Raw genomic sequence first — 15863 nt, 5'->3', positions numbered from 1 at the left:
ACAGAAGTCCGCGCGTAAACAATACGCGGGGCGTGTCCGCGTCGTCGCCGCGACGATGACGCGGCGACGTGGGCGGGCCTGCCATTTAAAGGCTTCCACGCATGCGTCAAAGTCATTCGACGCATGCGAGGGACGGCGGGCGCTCGGACATGTACGGTAGGTCTGTACTGACGACCATACATGTCCGAGCGGGCAGGATTCCAGCGGACGGTTTTAAAACACGTCCAGGAATATTTGCCCGCTGGAAAAAGGCAAATGTTTGCTGGAATTCGGCCCGCTCGCGCCTACACACGACCGAACATGTATGCTGAAACTGGCCCGCGGACGAGTTTCAGCATACATGTTTGGTCGTGTGTACGGGGCCTAAGACGCTGGGCAGGACTGACGTTTTGACGTCACTTCAGCCCAGCAGAGCTATGGGGACGGGCGAAGGAGATTTTTCCCTCACTCGCATCCCCAGTCAGCAGCCGAGCGCACCCCGATCTCCTCCGCCGCTACCGACGGCTCCGGTAAGCGGCGGAGGGCGCGGGAGAGCGGCGGGAGGCCCTCTCCCGCCGCCGATAACAGCGATCTCGCGGTGAATCCGCCGCGGAGACCGCTGTTATCGTTAACAGAACCGCTGACACTAAAGACGGATACCTCGGTTGTGGCAGCAGCTGCTGCCGTTACCGAGATATCAATCTTTAAAGTTAGGCCGTATAAAGACGTACAGCGGTTTGGAAGTGGTTAAAGGAGGGACGGGCCTTTCCGACCCATCCTTATATTGCACGGCGGTCCATATGAACAGAGTGGTCGACTGGTGTAGACACTCGCTATATAAATTATGGTTATCCCTGGAACAGGAATCAATAGCGGGCCCATTAGTTGGCCTTCCATGGGCTGGGATTTGTTACTCCCGATTTCCCCTCCACACCCTTTGATTGAACCCACAATACTTGAACTTCGTAGATGCTACCGGTTAGCTGAGATGTCCCGTTTCCCCTCTCCGTTGACACATATTATTAGTCATTAGTCATTACACCTGGATTTTGTGCCCTGTTTCTCTGATAAAGCTTTTCAGCTCCAGCCGGACTTGAACTTGGCCAGAGCTTCTACCTTCCTTGGTCCTGAGTGGGTCAGTCCTTCAGTCTTATATCCCGCCCTCAATTCTTCAGCATTAGGCAAGTGGAAGATTTTACAATTGGCCCACTTTCTTCAATCCATCCCAGACCCTGCTCGTTTCCGCAGGCAGCCCAATTAATTTGAAGACCTCTGTCTGGGAGACGAGCCCTTATTGAAATCTCTTTCCTACTCCTATGTTATTTTACTTGCAGCCTCCTCCCAACATGACCCACTGTATTTGAGTAAATGGGAAAGAGATCTTAATACATAATTCTTGGAAGACCAAAAGAACAACATACTTTTCTTTGCTCACAAGCAGGGCTGTCTTAATGAGAGGACACACTTGGGCACTGCTCAGGGGCCCCATCTGTATAAGGGGCCCCTGCACTTTCCCAAAAGCAGCTTCTTCTTGAGCCCATGCTGCCCCAAATTTGGGGGCCCCATGATGGCACTGAGAGTGATGGATACACAGGGGAGGCAGGCTGGCAGCAGTGTACCATGCTGTACAGAACAATACCTATTATTTCACAGCCATCAGGGAGGGGCAGGGCCGTAGAGCCAGTGATGCTCTGACACTGCTTGATGCAGCTTGAATGCTTGGGACTTAAAGCGGTGGTTCCCCCTTAAAAACAACTTTTTTTTATTCCACTGCCCCCCCACATTCCATCACGATAAAGGCACATATTTTTTTTTTCCTGCTGTACATACCTTACTACAGCATATTCACCCGTGCATCCGGGTTGCGAGTCCCGCGGGAGTGGGCGTTCCTCACATGCTGTTGATTGACGTTTTGCCCAAAAACGAGCTCTCCCCCCGTCGCATAAGCCGCGTCACGGTTGGCGAAAGGAGCCGAACGGCGAGTCGGCGCTATACTGCGCATGCGCATCGCCGTTCGGCTCCTTTCGCCAATCATGACGCGGCTTACGCGACGGGGGGAGAGCTCGTTTTTGGGCAAAACGTCAATCAACAGCATGTGAGGAACGCCCACTCCCGCGGGACTCGCAACCCGGATGCACGGGTGAATATGCTGTAGTAAGGTATGTACAGCATGAAAAAAAAAATATGTGCCTTAATCGTGATGTAATGTGGGGGGGGGGCAGTGAAATAAAAAAAAGTTGTTTTTAAGGGGGAACCACCGCTTTAAAGGCTGTGTTGTAGGAGCTGGAGTGGGAGTTGCTGAGTCAGCAGCACTGAGAGCCCAACTGCAGAAGTAGCCTTGTGGATGGTGTCATGGTGAGCCCAGCTGTCCAGCACTGTTTGCAATGAAAGGCTTGGAATGCCCGGAGGGATGTTCCCTCCCCCGCCCCTTCTTCTGCCTGCTTGATTGGTATAGGTGAGTGTAGAGCCAAAAGTTTACATGCACTGTATCTCCACTGGAAAAGGGGGCACTACATGGATGAAATAATGGTGCTGGGGGATATCAAGGGTGTATGGGGGAAAACAATGCTGAGGGGGGATCTGGGGTGTATAGGGGGTAGCAATGCTTGAGGTAGCTTGGGTGGCTATAGTGCTAGAGGTATCAGGGATGTAGAGAGGTCACAGTGTAGGGGGGTATCAGGGATGTAGTGGGCTCACAATATAAGGAGTATATTATGGTATATAGTTACAGTGCTGGGTTTTAGAGGGATCAGAGTGCTGGGGGGATATCTGGGGTGTAGAAGGATCAGAGTGCTGGGGGGATATCTGGGGTGTAGAGGGGTCAGAGTTCTGGGGGGATATCTGGGATATAGAGGGGTCAGAGTGCTGGGGGGGATATCTGGGATATAGAGGGGTCAGTGGGCTGGGGGGATATCTGGGGTGTAGAGGGGTCAGAGTGCTGGGGGGATATCTGGGATATAGAGGGGTCAGTGGGCTGGGGGGATATCTGGGGTGTAGAGGGGTCAGAGTGCTGGGGGGAGATCTGGGGCGTAGAGGGGTCAGAGTGCGGGGGGGATATCTGGGGCGTAGAGGGGTCATAGTGCTGGGGAGGCATCAATCTAGCAGATTATATGCACAGGACAGTTTTGTTACTTTATGTATGTAGTATTTTCCTCACTGTTTCTTTGCTGTACAGAATGATTGTTCATGTGGTTAATGTGGAGCTCCACCCAAAAGGGGAAGCTCCGCTTGTCTGCCTCTTACCTACTTGATGTCTATTTACCTGCACTGTCTCCATTGTAGGGGCCCCAGAGCATTACTTTGCCCAAGGGCCCATGATGCTATTATGACGGCCCTGCTCACAAGTCTTCCCTATGTAGTAAATACCAGGAGATCACATTTAAAAGCTTGACACGCTGGTACATGACATGTTAAGGACAGATCCCAGCTAATGACCCGTTCCCCAGACTACCCAACCCCCCTATGTCCCATATAAACAAACTGACACCGCTGTGGAGTAAAATTGGCCTTACGGCCTATTTATTTAACCATTTTATAAACTTAAAATAAATAACCATTTTAAATAACACATCAGACAAACTTTTCTATCCTGGTGGTCTTGGAGGCCACGACACCCAACTTGGTCACTGGGACAAACTATTTACCCTAGGCCTCAGTCGCAAGACACCGACTCGGAGGCAGTACACATATCTCCAGTGACCTACCTTCTGTTTACCCCTTGCTGGTTAACCCTCGTAGATCGGAAGGTACCCGAATAACCCCATCCCACAGATGGGTACCACCCTTTTTCCTCAAAACTTCAGCCTTTTCCTCCTCTTCCAGAGACCTAACACTGCCACCGTCATTCCCAAACTCCCAAACCATCCCTTACTGCCAACCAAACTGGCAAGGGTGGGTAGGAGGCTTCACCTCTCATGTCTAATGGCGGAATGCCGTGCGTCACTTTCTTCCGCCCACAGTATGCTGGGACTAACCTACAACCCTCCTCAGCCACCCCCCTTTCATTAAAGGGGACTGCACACCTGGTTTGCTGACTGTCCCCTCCTGTCATGCCGTCCCTCCGCTCATTGTTTTTCCCTTCTTTTGCTCCGGGACTCTCTGGACACCTGGACCTGTGTCTTTTTTTCCCTGGCCATAGCCCGCTGTGCTGGACATGTGGTTCCCAGACAGGCACACTACTCCACATCTTCTGGGATTGTCCCATTCTGGCAACAGGTCCTGCTGATTGTTTATAGGCTTACAAACGTTTCCCCCTTCTCAGCACCTGGACTGACGCTACACGACACCAAAGTGAAGTTCCTGCTGTATGCGGATGACCTCCTACTATGGTCACCAACAGAGGGGCCTACAAGACAGCCTGAAAGTGCTGGAGAAATACAGTGCCACATGGGCACTACCCATCCACCCCAAGAAAACCCAAAGTCATGGTGGTGTTCCAAAGGAAGAACACAACAAATAATGGGTTTATAGTTTACATTAAACAACTGCAGTCTTGATGAATTAAATATAATATCGACACAACCCTTAGCCCAGAAATTAATCAGGGTAGCCATAGAGGCATTAATTTAAGACAAGGCACACAGAGCCTTCAATGCCATCAGGTAAGAGCCTGGCTTAAAATCTCTGACAGTGTAATCACCCCGATCATCCTTTATTTAAAGAAATATAGGGTCCTGTTATCTACTCAGACCAACCCAAATTGGGCTCCAGTCAGTAGTGTATTTAGGTTTTGTGCTGCCCTAGGCTTGACTAAACTCGTGCACCCCCTAATTTAAATATGACCCACCCCTTCCTGTCAAGGCCACACCACACCCACACCCCTGTTTAAGACCCACCCTGAAATTTTCGAGTGGAGACACTGGTTCTTAGGGCCGGGGCAATGGATTCCCTTAAGTTGCATAGATTTCCTCTCACTTCCTGTTTGGGTTTGGGGCAGGAAGTGAAGGGAAATCTCTGCAAAGGGACAGGGATGGTAAAAAATAAACTGACATGGGCTATAAACCTCCATTACTCTGTCCAAAATGAAAAAAAAAAGTGTTGCCTATAGTTCTACTTTAAGCACAAATTTCGGATAATTTTATAGAGAGGACTAAGAAGATATAACCATGCCAATTCTGCAGCAGAAAACATATAGCACAGTGAGGAAGGTTTGTGGTCCAGGATAATAGGACAGTCAAAATTTTAAGCAACTTGCGTTACACTAACAGTGTAGCACAAGCCGGCAGGGACTCTTTCCGTGCTGCCCCCCTGCAAAGTGCTGCCCTGGGCCTGGGCCTAGTTGGCCTAGGCCAGAATACAGTGTTGGCTCCAGTTCAAAAGAAATATTTCACCTGGAATTCTGCAAGCATCTACTCAAAGTCCATCAGAGCACCTTCAACAATGCTTGCCGGTCTAAATTGGGCTGATTTCCCTTCATTCTCGCAGTACTGAAGAGGGCGCTATCACACTGGCACCACCTAAAAAACAGCAGTCCCAACTCATATGATCATAAAGCCTTACTAACCAACAAGGACCCGTCCAAAGAATGTGTCCAGCAATCAGGGGTGAACTGACCATTCAGGCTCTCGGGCACTGTCCGAGGGTCCCATGCCACTAGGGGGCCCCATCAGGGTTGCCAGCCTCAGTAAAACCAGGGACAGTATGTAAAAATCAGTGTTTTTTAAAAAAAATCCCTAGATTATTGCTGCCCCGCCTCTCCAGTACCTTTGCAGTGTGTGTATGTATACTGTGTGGCTCCATTATCTTTTGCCTGGGGGCCCCAAAATCTCCTATTGCCCGGGGCCCCATAATCTCCGATTACGCGGGGGCCCCATTATCTCCTATTTCCCGGGGGCCCCATGAGTTGTCAGTCCGCCCCTGTCAGCAATTCATCAGCACCTTGCTTATCCCAAATTCCCAACAATGTGGCCTGACAAAATCTCATATGAAAGATATAATAAACAATTTGGCTTATCTGACACTGCAGAGAGACTACAAGCTGGCCCCCTACCTGAAGATGCTACAAGTGCCCACAGCCTGGAATAGATTGCCCCAAGTACTCTTCAGTGAGGGACTCTCACTACCAGAAACTCTGCTCTCATCCTGGACTTCACTTCTACAGAAACTCCATATTTCACTGGGAGAAGAGGAGCCAATGGTGAAAATAGCTGCACAATATGTCACAGACTGTTCTACATGGACTTACCCCCTATTCCCTTTATATCATCCTTTTATTACGCCCCAAAATTGCCCTAGCCGCCATTACTTCCCTACTCCCTTTCCCATCTAACCCATTCAAAATTCTCAATTGCCTTGGCAATAACATTTATTTGGTTATTCAAGTTTGAACGAGAGAGAAGGAGAGAAGGAGAGAGAGAGAGAAGGAGAGAGAATGAAAGAGAATGAGAGAGAGAAAGAAGGGGAGAGAGAGAGAAAAGAAGGAGAGAGAGAGAGAAGGGGGGAGAGAGAGAGAGAGAAAGAGAGAGAGAGAGAGAAGGAGAGAGAGAGAGAAGGAGAGAGAATGAGAGAGAGAAAGAAGGGGAGAGAGAGAGAAAAGAAGGAGAGAGAGAGAGAGAAGGGGAGAGAGAGAGAGAGAGAGAGAGAGAGAGAGAGAGAGGAGAGAGAAGGAGAGAGAATGAGAGAGAGAAAGAAGGGGAGAGAGAGAGAAAAGAAGGAGAGAGAGAAGGGGGAGAGAGAGAGAGAGAAGGAGAGAGAGAGAGAAGGAGAGAGAGAGAGAAGGAGAGAGAGAGAGAAGGAGAGAGAAGGAGAGAGAATGAGAGAGAGAAAGAAGGGGAGAGAGAGAGGAGAGAGAGAGAGAGGAGAGAGAGGAGAGAGAGAGAGAGAGAGAGAGAAGGGGGGAGAGAGGAGAGAGAGTGAGAAGGGGGGGAGAGAGAGAGAGAGAGAGGAGAGAGAGTGAGAAGGGGGGGAGAGAGAAGGAGAGAGAGAGAAGGAGAGAGAGAGAGAGAGAGAGAAGGAGAGAAGGAGAGAGAGAGAAGGAGAGAGAGAGAGAGAGAAGGAGAGAGAGAGAGAGAGAGAGAGGAGAGAGAGTGAGAAGGGGGGGAGAGAGAAGGAGAGAGAGAGAGAGAGAGAAGGAGAGAAGGAGAGAGAGAGAAGGAGAGAGAGAGAGAGAGAAGGAGAGAGAGAGAGAGAGAGAGAGAAGGAGAGAGGAGAGAGAAGGAGAGAGAGAAACAGAGAAAGGCCTACAAGACAGCCTGGAAGTTCTGGAGAAATACAGCGCCACATGGGCACTACCAATCAACTCGAGCAAAACAAAAACCATGGTGTTCCAAAAGAAAAATACAAAACAAACAAAGAGCCCTTCCTTCATAATAAACAACTGCACTGTGGATGAAACTAACAGCTACACATACCTCGGCCTAGACATTACCCAATCAGGAAGTTTGAAGCCAGCCATAGAGGCACTAAAAGACAAGGCATGCAGAGCCTACTATGCCATCAGGAGACGGCTGTACCACCTAAAACCACCCGTGAGAGTCTGGCTCAGAATATTTGATAGCGTCATCGCCCCAATTCTTCTTTATGGCAGTGAAGTTTGGGGTCCTGTCACCTACCCAGACCAATCCAAATGGGACCCCAGCCCAACAGAAATATTCCATCTGGAATTTTGCAAGCACCTCCTCCAAGTTCATCGGAGCACCTCCAACAGTGCTTGCCGGTCCGAGTTGGGCAGATTTCCCTTACTCCTCGCAGTACAGAAGAGGGCGCTATCATACTGGGACCACCTACAAAACAGCAGTCCCAACTCCTACCACCATCAAGCCTTACTGGACAGTAAGAAGCAGTCCAAGCCGTGTGGCCTGCAACAACTCATCAACACCTTGTCTCCCCAAAACTCTCAGCAATGCGGCCTGACAAAATCTCAAATAAAAATCATAACTTATAACTCCAAAGAAAAACATGTTGGAGAATGGAGACACGCAATAACAAACTCCAAAAACGAATGATTTACCAGTCACTGCAGAGAGAATACAAACTGGCCCCGTACCTGGAGGTGCTACAAGACCCCAAAGAGAGACAGACAATGAGCCTGTACAGACTGAGCGCCCACAGCCTGGAAATGGAATTAGGATGGCACAGACAGACCTACAAGCCCAGGGAGAGGAGACTGTGCCAGCAATGTGACCAGGGGGTCCCGGAGGATGAGGAACACTTCCTGCTACAATGTGACCAGGGGGTCCCGGAGGATGAGGAACACTTCCTGCTACAATGTGACCAGGGGGTCCCGGAGGATGAGGAACACTTCCTGCTACAATGTGACCAGGGGGTCCCGGAGGATGAGGAACACTTCCTGCTACAATGTGACCAGGGGGTCCTGGAGGATGAGGAACACTTCCTGCTACAATGTGACCAGGGGGTCCCGGAGGATGAGGAACACTTCCTGCTACATTGCCCTAAGTACTCATCGGTGAGGGACACTCACTTCCAGAGACTCTCTGCTCTCATCCCGGACTTCAACTCTGCAGAAGAGAAGAGGAAACTCCAAATTCTTCTGGGAGAAGAGGAGCCAATGGCGAAGATAGCTGCCCAATATGTGACAGCGTGTCACCGACTGAGAGGGACATGAGAAACTGAGGACTTTCACAGACTTATGTCCATTCCCCTTTATATTACCCCCCTTCCCCTTTTCTTATACAAACTCAACTGCTTTGGCAATGCTAACATGTATTTGGTCCTGCCAATAAAGCTTATTTGAATTTGAATTTGAGAGAGAGAGAGAGAGAAGGGGAGAGAGAGAAGGAGAAAGAGAGAGAGAGAAGGGGGGAGAGAGAAGGAGAAAGAGAGAGAGAGAAGGGGGGAGAGAGAAGGGGAGAGAGAGAGAGAGGGAAAGAAGGGGAGCGATAGAGAGAGAGAAAGAGAGAAAGAATGGGAGAGAGAGAGAGAAGGGGAGAGAAAGAGAGAAAGAGAGAGAAAGAGAGAGAAAGAAGGAGAGAGAGAGAGAGAGAGAGAGAGAGAAAGAAGGGGAGAGAGAGAGAGAGAAAGAAGGGGAGAGAGAGAGAGAAGGGGGGAGAGAGGGAAGGGGAGAGAGAGAGAAAGAAGGAGAGAGAGAGAGAGAGAGAAAGAAGGGGAGAGAGAGAGAGAAAGAAGGGGAGAGAGAGAGAGAGAAAGAAAGAAAGAAAGAAAGAAAGAAAGAAAGAAAGAAAGAAAGAAGGGGAGAGAGAGAGAGAGAGAGAGAGAGAGAGAATGGGAGAGAGAGAGAGAAAGAGAGAAAGAAGGGGAGAGAGAGAGAGAAAGAGATAAAGAAGGGGAGAGAGAGAGAAAGAGAGAGAGAAGGGGAGAGAGAGAGAGAGAGAGAGAGAGAGAGAGAGAGAAGGAGAGAGAAGGGGGGAGAGAGAGAGAAGGGGAGAGAAAGAGAGAGAGCGAGAGAAAACTCACATTTGGAGGTAAAATGGATGCAGCAGTATCCAGCAGCAAAGAACCAACCAATCACTGTAAATGCAGTAGCGGGTATGAACAGGCAGTCCATTGCATCTATTCTCCCTGGAGAGAGAAAGACATTACAATTACTCTGGGCTTATAGGCCACCTTATGGAACCTTATCCATTTACATGTATTTATATTATTCACATACACCAAAAAGTTGCACAGGGAATTGTATACCATTTACATCAGTTTGCACCAGAAGAGCTTGCGTTCTAATGCATAAAGAAAAACGCTCAAAATGGGACTTTAACAGCACTGGGTCATTATAGTGTCAAGTGAATGAACAATATTTCTAGGTAGTATAAAAATTAACAAATCTTTATTAGTACAGATTGTGTAAAACATTACAATACATCTTAAAAATAATGGAAAACAGGTTTTTGATACTGTACTTAAGATGGAATCAATAGGGAACAAAGGATGGGAATTGCTGAATGACTAACGCGTTTCAAATTAGATTTTCTTCTTCAGGGGTGCATACACATTATAGAAAGGAAATTACTTTCTTAATATGCTATGAGTACAACTTGAATTAAGAACCAAAAGACCGGTGCCTGAACAGTGTGTAAAAATTTTTTTTTCCCAGGTCATTTACCACAGACTAGTGGAGAAATATGCTAATGCAAGGATCACCAAGGATCACCAAGGATCATGCATCACCAACAGCTCTTAAATGCATTGTCACCAGGGATCATGAAGTGATGTTTTTTATGACATCACGAGCGCCAACAGATTACATACAAGAGAATCTGTTGGCGAACAGTCGTCCAATGGCAGCGCAGGAGACGGGACTTCCTATTACAGAGGCTGACGTGCAAACAGGAAATTCACCTGTATGTACGGCACTTGTCCTGCCTCCTCCCTGTCCTCTCCAAGGCAGCCAGCATGTATATCTTTTGTGGTCCCCGGCGCTCGGGGATTCGTTGGGGGGGGGGCAACAAAAGATATATATGTCCAAATTACCAGGCGGGCTGTTTAAACTGTAAAAGACGGGCCGCAGGTCGAACTTTGGACATGCCTGGCTTAACCTATCCAAATTTATTGCTCTGTCTTCTAAGCTTGTGAAATTTATTGGAAAACACAATGATCAGTGGCGGCTGGTGCTCAAATTTTTTTGGGGGGCGCAAACAAACAATTTTTTTTTTATTTATTGCAGCCTCACTGTGCCCATCAATTGCCGCCACTGTGCCCATCAAACACAGCCACTGTGCTCATCAAATGCAGCCAATGTGCCATAAAATTGTTGCCACTGTGCCATGCCATCAAACACAGCCACTGTGCCATGCCATCAAACGCAGCCACTGTGCCCATCAATTGTCGCCACTGTGCCATGCCAAACGCAGCCACTGTGCCATGCCATTGTCGCCACTGTGCCCATCAATTGTCATCACTGTGCCATGCCAAATGAAGCCACTGTGCCATCAATTGTTGCCACTGTGCCCATCAATTGTCGCGACTGTGCCATACCATTGACGCTACTGTGCCATGCCATTGACGCCACTGTGCCATGCCATTGTCGTCACTGTGCCATGCCATTGTCGTCACTGTGCCATGCCATTGTCGTCACTGTGCCATGCCATTGTCGTCACTGTTCCATGCCAAATGCAGCCACTGATCAATTGTCGCCACTGTGCCCAGCAATTGCCGCCAGTTTGCCCCTAAAAAGCCGCCAGGTTGCCGTCCCCCGCCTGGCACTTACCTTTCTCGGTCAGCCATCCTCGGACCGATCCCTCGAAGTAGTCCCGCCCTCAAAGGTGCTTCAGCCAATCAGGTGACCGGTAACCAGAACTGGTGAACCTGATTGGCTCAGACGACTGTCAGTGTTAACCAGGGAACGCACACCCCGTGCGTCCCCTGGTTAACTGTTTGGAAGCCGATTACAGCCCTCAGGCTGTAATTGGAAAGCCTATCAGAGCTGCTGGCTCTGATAGACACTTCCAAAGCCAACCAGCCGCCGTTATTCAGATGGCCGGCGCTCACCAGGGGGCTGGCCATCTGAATAGTGGGCGGCAGCGACAATACATAGATTCATGCAATGCATGAATCTATGTATTGTATTTCAGTGGCGGCGCAGGAGTGATAGAGGGCGGCGCTCCTGCGCCCTCTATGGACCCACCGCCACTGATGATGGAATGACTTCCCTCCCACATACCCCCATGCCAGTAATGTAATTGTAAATGGTAAATTGTGAATATTAATAACAAGATGTGTGGTTTTATTGAATCCAGAAGACATTATGAAGCTCAATAGATGTCGTTTTCTGTCTACTTACCACAACAGACCAGTGAGATGAGGCTGACGATCTGGCAGGCCAGGGAAACAACTTTAATGGAGATACAAGCAAAGTTTATCCAGTTTTTGTCTTTACCTAAAAGGTAAAAACCATGTGATCTTGACTTAATTTAAGCAATATACATATTGTAAAAAATAATGTGAATATAAAAACTATCATAGTCCACTTACAATTGTATCACTCATTGATTCCCAAAAGAAAAACTTCATTGAGGAGTCACCCATAAAACAGTCAGGGCTGGGACAAGGGGTAGGCAGGAGGGGAAGCCGCCTGTGGCGCAGTGGTAGGTTGGCTGCCCCTCCTGTCTTGTGTTCTTATTGGGGAGAATTTCTCACTTCTCTTCAGGCAAAAAGTGAAAATGGTTTTATAAAAAAGAAATACAAATATTTGATTTGTCTAAATTGTTTATTAAACACACCGCTTCCGCACTGTCACCCAGCTTGGTGTATTGCTAGAGAATTATCTTTGTCTTGGAAGGGATACATGAGATCAGCACTGTCCAGACAGAGGGTCAGGGGTCATGCAGCCTCATAGGACAGTCAGAGTAGAATGAAAACTCCTCCTACAAGCTTTAACCAGACACTGATAGAAGTCACAAGACTGCTATATACTGCTGATGAGAAAAGGTATTTAGCAGTTTATATATGATAAAACAATTGCATTTCCATGTTCTGTGTACTGTGGGAAACCAGATATAGTAAATTCAGGGTCCTGGGTTTAGTAACACTTTAAAGTGGTTGTAAAGTCTTGTTTAAAAAAAATAAAATAAAATAACAAACATGTTATACTTACCTGCTCTGTTGCAGTGGATTTGCACAGAGAAGCCCCGTTCCTCCTGTTCTTGGGCTCTCCTGGCCCCTCCCTCCCGTTGGGTGCCCCCACAGCAAGCAGCTCTCTATGTGGGCACATGAGCCAAATCACAGTTCAGCCCCACCCCCTTTCTATTCTCATTGGCTGTCTGACTTTTATTGACTGCAGCAGTAGCCAATGGCGCAATGCTGCTGTCTCAGGCGCTGAGGAGGGCAGTCCTGGATGGCCGAGACATTCCTACAACATCACTGGAGCTAGAGGGTACTCAGGTAAGTATTAGGGGGACTAAGGGGGCCTGCTGCACACAGAAGGCTTTTCCTTTTAATGCATAGAATGCATTAAGATAAAAAAAAATTCTGCCTTAACAACCACTTTAAGTATTTCCTGAAGTGAATCAGTGTAGCCCACAGATATAGTAAGACTTTTGTAACAACTGTGAAGCATGGTGTAAAAAAAGATATGGGGGACAGGTAAGAAATGCTCTAAAATTAAATTGCAGACAAATTCAATTTGAGGATTAAGGAAGGTTTTGGTTTCCCAACTGAAGCACGGACGAACGAAAGTTCAAATGTAAAAGTAGTCCTAAAACAAAGAAGTATAATGTTCTATGTTCCTCTTACCTATAAAAGAGATGACAGCCTGTTTCATGCAAGAGCCAATCTCAGCATCATTCCAGCGTTTTTCCTTCATCTTTTTAGCTGAAATACAGGAAAACAGGTTACAGGCCTGTACTATAGCTAAAATAAACTATAATGACGTTGAGTTGATTTCCATTATCTCTTTAATTGATATATTAACCACTTAAGCCCCGGACCTGTAGGCAGCTAAATGCCCAGGCCAGGTTTCGCGATTCGGCACTGCGTCGCTTTAACAGACAATTGCGCGGTCGTGCGACGTGGCTCCCAAACAAAATTGACGTCCTTTTTTCCCCACAAATAGAGCTTTCTTTTGGTGGTATTTGATCACCTCTGCGGTTTTTATTTTTTGCGCTATAAACAGAAATAGAGCGACAATTTTGAAAAAAATGCAATATTTTTTACTTTTTGCTATAATAAATATCCCCCAAAAACATATATAACATTTTTTTTCCTCAGTTTAGGCCGATACGTATTCTTCTACCTATTTTTGGTAAAAAAAAATCGCAATAAGCGTTTATCGATTGGTTTGCGCAAAATTTATAGCGTTTACAAACTAGGGGATATTTTTATTGCATATTTATACATTTTTTTTTTTTTTACTACTAATGGCGGCGATCAGCGATTTTTTTCATGACTGCGACATTATGGCGGACATTTCGGACAATTTTGACACATTTTTGGCACCATTGTCATTTTCACAGCGAAAAATTCATTTAAATTGCATTGTTTATTGTGAAAATGACAGTTGCAGTTTGGGAGTTAACCACAGGGGGCGCTGAAGGAGTTAGGCTTCACCTAGTGTGTGTTTACAACTGTAGGGGGGTGTGGCTGTAGGTCTGACGTCATTGATCGTGTCTCCCTATAAAAGGGATCACTCGATCGATGCAGCCGCCACAGTGAAGCACGGGGAAGACGTTTGGGATTTTTTTTTAAATCATACTCATCTAGGTGGATGCAGCATCGGTCCCCTGGCATTTTTAAGAATGAGAGCTGAACGATCAGACACCATTGATCGCTCAGTTCTCAGCCTTCACTGAGCTCTGCCCCTCCAGCGCTCACTGAAGCGACTGGCTGAGAAGGGGGGTGGGAGCAGCTGCCTTGCTTTAAAGTCAGGATCTTTCCCTAGCCTAGACTGGAGCATGCTTTAGCCCACTGTCGCCTGAAAATGGGTCACAGGAGTGCAGAACGTACTGCACTCCTGTGCAATAAAATTCCAAATCATAATAAAGAAAGAAAGAAAGAAAGAAAGAAAGAAAGAAAGAAAGAAAGAAAGAAAGAAAGAAAGAAAGAAAATACGTACAAAACCAGTCCCAATCTTGGACTTTTCACTGGGGTAAACCACCTTATGAAGGCTAGGTTCACGCTATTCCTATTTAATCACTTATTAGGCCTTAGTTAACCCTAATCAGCCTAAATAACTAACCTTAAATAGATTGGGTATCTGGACTGATCCAACGGGACATCATATACACTATATTACCAAAAGTATTGGGACGCCTTCCTTTACACACATGAACTTTAATAGCCTCCCAGTCAATATTGAGTTGGCCCAACTCTTCTGGGAAGGCCGTCCACAAGGTTTAGGAGGGTCTATGGGAATGTTTGACCATTCTTCCAGAAGCACATTGGTAAGGTCAGGCACTGATGTTGGACAGGAAGACCTGGCTCGCAGTCTCCTCAGTAATTCATCCCAAAGGTATTCTATTGGGTTGAGGTCAGGACTCTGTGCAGACCAGTCAAGTTCCTCCACCCCAAACTCACTCATCCATGTCTTTATGGACCTTGCTTTGTCCATTGGTCCAAATCATTAGGTGGACTTTAACTTTTGCTAATATAGTGTATATTAAAAAATCGTAACTCGGTTTGCGAGTGTTGTCTCACAAAATGAGCACGATTCAGGCAAAAGCGGTGTGCAGTAACGCTTTGGCCTGAGGTGGGGGGGGGGGGGGGGGGGCAAAGCCGAGTGGAGCCGAACAGCGCCGATCACAGCCGATCCGCACCGTTCGGAAATGGACAGAAAGGCCCGAGGACAGCTCGGCTGGCCTCTGCAAACCTCTGGAACGGAGTCTTTCCGAGGTTTGCCTTCCCGGCCATTTTCGATGCTCTCCGGCGCCCCCCACCTCTGGCCGCATGCGGTATTGCATGCCATTGAAGTCAATGCGGAACAAATTATTTTCGTTTCAATTGACTTCAATGGGGAAACTCGCTTTGATATGCGAGTACTATGGATTACGAGCATTCTCCTGGAACAGATTATGCTCGTAATCTGAGGTTCCACTGTATATTGATTTATGATATCAATAAAGTCAAAGCAAATATCTTGGGTACAGTAGGGTGAAAATAAAGACAGTGGGCAGGGAAAAATAAGATTGGCTGTGTTGACCCAAGAGGCGGAAGCAAATAACGTCCACAGGACAATGAAGATCAAAAGGGGGAGCCAGATGCAGGGGAAAAAATGGGGCCCGTCCCACAACTAAGTCGTTTGTGGCAAAAATGCACGTGACCCAGATCTCACTGTAGAAAGTTTTTTTTGGCCTGCTAGCCTGGAGGGGTTCAAAGTGGGGAGAGGAGAGGGGGCCCAATAAAGGGCCCTCTAGTCCATAGGATGGTATAAAAACAGATTTTGTAATTGTCACAAAACGGTGACCTCCAATATGATAAAAAATCAATCAAAGTAAATCACCCAAGATGGTCAGCAAGTCAACTGTAAGGATAAAAATAAA

The 15863-nt window shown here is 47.4% G+C and overlaps 1 protein-coding gene across 1 annotated transcript in view; it reads right to left on the bottom strand.

Moving 5' to 3' along the window:
* LOC120924585 overlaps positions 1 to 15863 on the bottom strand; it is a 72088-nt gene that overhangs the window by 22734 nt on the left and 33491 nt on the right. The window contains exons 4-6 of the mRNA XM_040335571.1: positions 13123 to 13200; positions 11672 to 11767; positions 9352 to 9456 (exon numbers count right to left, since the gene is read on the bottom strand). Of these exons, the coding sequence (XP_040191505.1) occupies positions 9352 to 9456; positions 11672 to 11767; positions 13123 to 13200 (279 nt within the window). The remainder of the gene's footprint in view (positions 1 to 9351; positions 9457 to 11671; positions 11768 to 13122; positions 13201 to 15863) is intronic.

Source organism: Rana temporaria, chromosome 1 (assembly GCF_905171775.1).
Source record: "Rana temporaria chromosome 1, aRanTem1.1, whole genome shotgun sequence".
Lineage (NCBI taxonomy): Eukaryota > Metazoa > Chordata > Amphibia > Anura > Ranidae > Rana > Rana temporaria.
The sequence above is the reverse complement of the archived record's forward strand: the minus strand, read 5'-3'. Positions and strand labels throughout refer to the sequence as shown.